This window comes from Oryctolagus cuniculus, chromosome 1 (assembly GCF_964237555.1).
Source record: "Oryctolagus cuniculus chromosome 1, mOryCun1.1, whole genome shotgun sequence".
Taxonomy (NCBI): domain Eukaryota; kingdom Metazoa; phylum Chordata; class Mammalia; order Lagomorpha; family Leporidae; genus Oryctolagus; species Oryctolagus cuniculus.
The window spans coordinates 197,956,946-197,963,622 of NC_091432.1; the positions used below are offsets into that span (position 1 = coordinate 197,956,946).

The 6,677-nt window shown below is 56.4% G+C and overlaps 1 protein-coding gene across 6 annotated transcripts in view; it reads left to right on the forward strand.

The window, feature by feature from the left end:
* Window positions 1-5,878, forward strand: part of PHF24 (PHD finger protein 24) — an 80,500-nt gene extending 74,622 nt beyond the window's left edge. For 5 of the 6 annotated variants that reach the window (XM_051844411.2, XM_070053694.1, XM_051844421.2 and 2 more), the window contains 3 exons: window positions 253-413; window positions 1,065-1,163; window positions 1,487-5,878. In XM_051844411.2, coding sequence (XP_051700371.1) covers window positions 253-413; window positions 1,065-1,163; window positions 1,487-1,583 — 357 coding nt within the window. In that variant the 3' untranslated portion in view covers window positions 1,584-5,878. The remainder of the gene's footprint in view (window positions 1-252; window positions 414-1,064; window positions 1,164-1,486) is intronic. The other variant, XM_070053699.1, reaches the window with a different exon arrangement.
* Window positions 5,879-6,677: the final 799 nt, after the last annotated feature.

The following is a 6,677-nucleotide window of genomic DNA, read 5'->3' on the forward strand; positions in this document are numbered from 1 at the left end:
GCACTGAGTATCGTCCGAGCAGGGGCCGGTGCCAGGATTGGGTTCAGGTTCTGTATGGTGCCGGGGGACCCAGGGCCAAGGCTAGGGAAGCTGCTCAAGGAAGAGCGATTGGCACTGGGCCCCCTGTGCTACCAGGAGGGCTCTGGGCAACTTCCCAGGGCGGTGGGCAAGGCGATGACAGAGGTGGACTTCTCCGTCGCTCGGCAGCTTACGTTTTCAGCTCCGAGGTCTTAACTTGTCTCTTTTCCCCAGAATTCTCTTCTGAGGCTTCTGACAAGCAAGGAGCGGGAACGAGCCCGAGCCACCTTCCTGGCCCGGGGCAGCGGGGGCGCCATCAGTGAGGCAGAGTGCCGCCATGCCCAGCACTCTTGGTTCTGCAAACGCCTCACGCCAGCTGCTTCCTGCAGCGTCAGGTCCGCTCTTCACCAGTCCCTACCCTGCCTCGACTTCCCCCCCTTTGTCAACACCGGTGGCCACTGGTATGAAAGGTGCCTCCCAGCCCCTCCTGCTAACAGCACGGAAGGATCCTTCTGTGTAGGAGGCAGAGTTCAGTGAATCGTATTGGCCAGAACACAGAGCAGACTGTCCATGTCAGAAAAGCCTGGATGAAGCCGGCGCCGCGGCTCACTAGGCTAATCCTCCACCTAGCGGCGCCAGCACACCGGGTTCTAGTCCCGGGAGGGGCACCAGATTCTGTCCCGGTTGCCCCTCTTCCAGGCCTGCTCTCTGCTGTGGCCAGGGAGTGCAGTGGAGGATGGCCCAAGTACTTGGGCCCTGCACCCCATGGGAGACCAGGATAAGTACCTGGCTCCTGCCATCGGATCAGCGCGTGCGCCGGCCGCAGCGCGCCGGCTGCAGCGCGCCAGCCACGGCGGCCATTGTGGGGTGAACCAACGGCAAAAAGGAAGACCTTTCTCTCTGTCTCTCTCTCACTGTCCACTCTGCCTGTAAAAAAGAAAAAAGAAAAGCCTGGATGTGTGTATCCAGGAGCCATGGGTTCACCAGAATTTGGACAGGTTAGGCCTTTCACTACCCTATTCCTAACCAAATGTCCTTGTGCCCAGCAGTGTCAGCCATGTGGGTCCCATTGCAGACAGCAGCCCAGCCAGCAGCAGTGGCAAGAGTCAAGACAAGGTCCTGCTGCCCCCAGAACAGGAGTCCAGGTGAGTGGGACCTCCTCACCTGACCATCTACTCCGGGCCCCTGAACACATACATACTTAAGAGAAGGCATTACCCACTGCCACCCCAAAACAGCAAGTGCCTATCCCAGGATCCAGGCTCCAAAAGTACCCAGTTGGCCCTAGATCTCTGGGGCCGGCCAGCTGCTCTGTTGGCCTGGTGCACAGCCAGCCGTGCCCATGTCAAGCATGACCCAAGGCTTCCGTGAGTTTTGATTAGCCAAACCTGCTGCCGCTGGGGTCCTGTGTCATGAGCCTTTGGGCTATGTAGCCAGCCTCACGAACCTGTTCTTACTTCTACTCCAGATACGTGGACTGGCCCACCTTCCTGCGAGAGAGTGCCATCTACATCTTGGCCGCCCGCCCCAACAGTGCAGCCATTCACCTGAAACCCCCAGGATAGCGTGGAGTCGAGAAGCTCACTTCGGGGACAGTGGCATCCCCTCCCTCCTTTCCTTTTTCCCGTTCCCCTACCAACCTCTGGCACTGATACTCTCACGGTGATGGGGTACTGCCAGCCTCTTAATTTGTTGTCACTAAGCTTTATGGCACCAACACGTATGGCACCATTCGCCTCCCAGCAGAGGCAGTAAGTGCATTGCCACAGGAGAAGCCCTGGGAGCTGTGGCACTAGCTGCCCGGACCGCCCCTCTGCCGTCACATCACAGCCTGGACCTGCCACCACACGCACAGATGCGTGCACACACATGCGCATATACACTTGCCTAGCTCGCCACGACTGCAGAAGCCTTGTTCTTTTTGGTTGAATAAGGACCAAAGTCCCTTTGTGAAGCCCCTGCTGTAGATGAGGGGGCTCTCTGCTCAGCCCTTCTGTCGCCCAGTCCTGATTTCCAGTAGATAGGTCTCTGGCCAAGTGATTCTTAATACATGCCCTCCCAGAAATGCTGACAGGCCCCTCCCCCAGTGACAGCCCCTTCTGTGGTGAGCCACTGTTCCTAGTAGGTGTGTACCCTGGGCCCTCCAGTGTTGGGGAGGGGGAAGATCGGAAAAGCGCTGCTGCAGTTCAACCCTTTATTTAAATTCCAACTCCTGGAACTTTAAACAGACAAGACTACTAGTCTGTTGGAATCCTGATGGAAAAGGGGGGAGGCAGCCCCTCCCAGAGACTCAGAACTCTTTCAGCCAGGTCGTCCACACCCAGAAGTCAGCGGAACAGTCAATCAAAGGCGAGCCTTTCGGCTCCCATTGTCCAAGTGCTAGCTTCTGGCCTAGAGCCCAAGGAGCTTGAAGACCAGATAGGTTCACTGGCAGGAGTCAAGCTGCACTCAGGTCAGCTACCACAGATGCCAATGAGGACCAGATCTGGACGGGAGAGGAGAGGCGAGGGCTCCTGCTTTGCCATCATTCCAGCTCAGCTCAGCCACACGCCTAGAAAAGTGTGTGGAGAGCAGGGCCAGCCTCTTCCACAGCTCCAGAAAGAGCAGTCCTGCGAAGCCCTGGCCAGGGACTCTGTTCAGCCGTCCTGACGGCGAGGACGAGTGGCTGGGACAGAAGAGGATTTGCATTTCCGCTCTCGCAGGCAGAGAAGGTCCCAGTGGAGCCCCGCGGAAAGGGTCCACTCCCCGTCATGGAGACGCCTGAGTTTCTGCTCCTCCCTGCTGCTCACTCGTGTCCTCCCCCACCAGGCAAGTGCCTGGGCCTGGCTTGGGAAGGCTTCGAGATGAGCAGAAGCTGCCACAGGGGCACCAATCCTGGCCTCCAGGCACCGGCCTCTGTCCTCAGCACTCAAGTTCTCGGGTCATTGTGTGTTGTGGGTCAGCCCTGCCTCTGGGGTTCAGGTTCTAGATTTTGGTTTCTAATCTGATGACTTGGGTGCAGCCAGATCTGACCACCAAGAGTTATTCAAGAGGGAGCTGAACTCAGTCATGCAGAAGCTGATAGATCTGTCTACATGGCTCAAGGCGTTGTACTAAATTGGGTACTTCCGGTGTTGAGATGCCCAGAGGAAAGTAAGGAGCTGCAAACAGGGGCTTGGGAAGAGCCCTGTAGAGTCGCCTCTTTTCGGAACTGCCTGACCCAGAAGCAGAGTGATAAGCTCCTGGGCTTGGATTGTTTAGGACTGAAATGAAGCGGACAGTTGACAAATCTGTGTTCTTAATGTGGCCCCAAACGTTTCATAATCCACAGCCTTTTGTAAATAGTCCTCAGCCATACTTGCAGGACTTATCAGTGGGAGGGGTGGTTATTCTAGAGGTTAGTCTAGAGGAAAAGGAAGGAGCGCATGGCTCAGAGGCTAACGCAGCCAGCCCTTGGTTTTGCTGAGAATGGTGAAACACATGAAAACACGCGGGCTTCTGCTTACTGTCCCAGTGAGTGGGCTCCCCAGCGGTGCCCTCACGCTGCTTGATGTCGTGGACAGGCCATTCTGAATGGACACAAACTGAACTTCGAGAGCTGAGCAGCTTTTTGCTTCCCCCGCCTCCTCAGTCCCAGGGTCTTGAAGTGCATCTTCTTGGTCCCTGACCCTCTACAGAAAAGGCGAGGCCTTCCCCTGGAGCTGCTGCTTCCAGATCCCTGTGGTGAGAGCCCGTGGGTCAGATCAGGCTGCTGGGGCCCCGGGCCTGGCAAGACAGACCCTGGGGCCCTTCCACAACGCGAGCAGGGCCATGTGGGATCCTCTCCCTGTTCCAGGACAGCAAACTCCCCACAGCGGGGCTACTGCAGAGCGCCCACGGACACCAACCTGAGGAAGATGGGGTCCCAGCCCAGAGAGTGCGGCGAAGCGGAAAAGCATGAGCAGCAGCTGCCAGGCACCTGGCCGTCCACCTAAGGGGGTCCCGCTGCTCCCCCGGCCCAGGCCTCCTGTGCAGCACCTCCCTCTGCAGTGCCCTCGTCCCTGGAGTCCCTGCATTACATGAGGCTGCTCAGACGTCTGCTAACCTGTGAAGCCAATTTCCTTCCCTTCTGAAGCCCTTTTATCACTGTGAATGTCTGAAATTCTGCCAAGGACAAAAATTAGTGTTTGGCTCTAAGAAGGCTGTGAGAGGATGTTTCAGTCTTGTCTCGGCTGCCCAAAGTTCAGATCAGTGCTTTTCCCAAGCACCACCCACCCCCAGCCAAGGGGGCCTTGGGTTCTGTGTGTTCCCTGAAGACCCCTCGCTCGAAGCCTGTTTTTCACCCAGCCGTCCTCTTCCCCTTGCTCAGATTGAAATAAAGGGAGAGGTGGCGGGCCCGGCAGAGCTGCAGGCACAGAGGGTGAGCTGAGGGAGTGCTGGAGCCAAGTAACCTCTCCAGGTCTGCCTGGCTTCCAGGGCCAGCCTTCCCCTACAGGACATTTGAGTATCCCAGGGATGGAGCTGTTTCGTCCCTAGGTACTGATCCAACTCTCAAGTGCTCTTCCTTTGAGGACGGCTGCAGCAGAAGCCATGAGTACATTGCCTCTTTCTACCCTCAGCCCAAGCGATGCGGGATGGCAGGGCAGACACTCTTTTCTGGCCCTGGTGCACCCTATGGGATGTCACCCTGGCCTTGTTTAAGTGGCCAAGTCGTGGGGTTCCCCCATTCCTATCACCAGTATAAAAAGCACAGAATCAAACCACCTGGGAAGAGGGCACCGCATTGGGAGGTGAGCCCAGGCCTCTGCCCAGACCTCTTAGCCCAAAGCACAACTTCGGCCATTTCAGGTTGCAAAGCTTCAGTAAGAGTAATGACAGGAAACCCCAAAGCCACGAGGGCAGCTCAGCAGGCGCTGCTTGGCAGGGCTCCAAGCCCGCCGTGTCCACCCCAGAGCCAAGAATAACCTCCAGGCAGCACCAAGAACTGTAACAGGCTCTAGCAATCCTGCAGCCGTGACCCCTGCAAACCAGCAGAGGAGTGGCAGAAAACATTCGGCACTAACAAGACAACTTCGATGCCAGAATTTCAGGACATCGTGGTGGCACCTGTAGCCGTTGTCCCTTTCTCCGCCCACCTACCCTGTGTCCAGTGGAATGAAGTTGCTACGCTCTTCATGCCACTTAGTTTGGGCCCATCCAAGGTACATCTCAGTTCTGGCTGCTTCCCAGACAATAGATTTACTAGGGGGGAGGAGGACATTGGTGTATCCTGCTTGTTCCTGACAGCTCAGCCCTGGAGTGGGGTGGGACTGGGCATCTTCCCTGCTGTTTCCCTGCTGCCACTATGTTGGACCACCTTGAAAGGAAAAAACAAAACAGGTTCTAGAGTTTCTACTAGGCCCAGCAAGCACCAAGGAAGATTTCCCTCTGGGCCACATGCCCCTGTGGTGACAGTATGGAGTCAGCTGGTCTGGGCCAGTGATTGAGAAGCCCAGGCGCATCCCAGTTTGCGTAGCACTGGGGCTGACATAACCACGGATGAGAACAAGGTACAAGCAGCAAGGCTTTTCCATGTCCATGATGAAACGACGACCTTCAAGCTTAGTCTCCGGCCCTGAGAGGATGGCGTACGCTCTGTGTCCCAGCCAAACGCAGGCTGGGCTCTGGTTACATCTGAGTAACAATGGAGGAGCCAAGGTCCTCTGTCCCCCGTGCTCTTCCTCTGTGCTCTTGCAGAAGGTCCCTTGACAGTGCGCTGAGGGGAGCACCCCCAAGGCCTGCCTTCCGTCCCTGCAGCTGCATGCTCCTCCCTGTGGCTCGGCCTCCACAGGCTCTCCAGAAAGAGCTGATGCCCCCAGAGGCTGGGCGCAGTGGACATCATAATAAAGAGATTGTCATGCTGTGTCGCTTGTCTGTTTCCTGTTTGGGGGACTTGCCTTTTCCGTGTGGTTTCCCATCGACCAGTTCCTGAATTTAGGGGCAGCTGTGGCCTCCATAGTGTACCCCATGTGGCTCTTTAGAGCTTTCTGGGCCTGCTCTCCCCAGAAATCAAGTGACAGGTGAGGGTAGAGCACCACAGATTGAGAGATGCAGGGGTCTCCGTGTATGCCACAGATACAGCAGGCAATGGCCAGAGGCAGGGGCAGCAGGTAGAAGCAGTGAGGAGAGGAGCCAGAGCTTTGGATGAGCTATGAAATAGGGAAGCCAGTGATTGTTTTCTCCTGGTCTGGGTCCTTCCTGGTCTGCGAGCTCCCCACCACTACCACCGCCATTTTGACAAATTGTTTGAGTGCAGTAGACTAGGGTTGGAGGAGCATTTGGAGGACCATGGCAGCCTCATTCATCCCTCCTATTTGGTGAGAACAGAGCCAGGACCTGTAGTGGGAACGTATCTACGCTGCAGATTAGCTGCGGATGCTCTACCTCCCAAACCACAGAGGGGCCAGGTACGAGTGATTAATGATTTGGGGCACTAACCATGTGCTGGGAAGTTCCAAGTGTTTAGCACAGAGTAATTAATCTTCAACCCTATGAGATTTGTATTGCAGATGAAAAAAAAGGAGGAACAGGGAGACTAAGTTTCTCAAGGGCACAGTCATACAGCTCAGAAGTGGGGGAGCCACACAGTCCGCGTTCATTGCCCATGTTCTCAGCCTCTCAAATACCTCAGGGGAGCCGCTGCTATGTGGTCTAGCACCTCC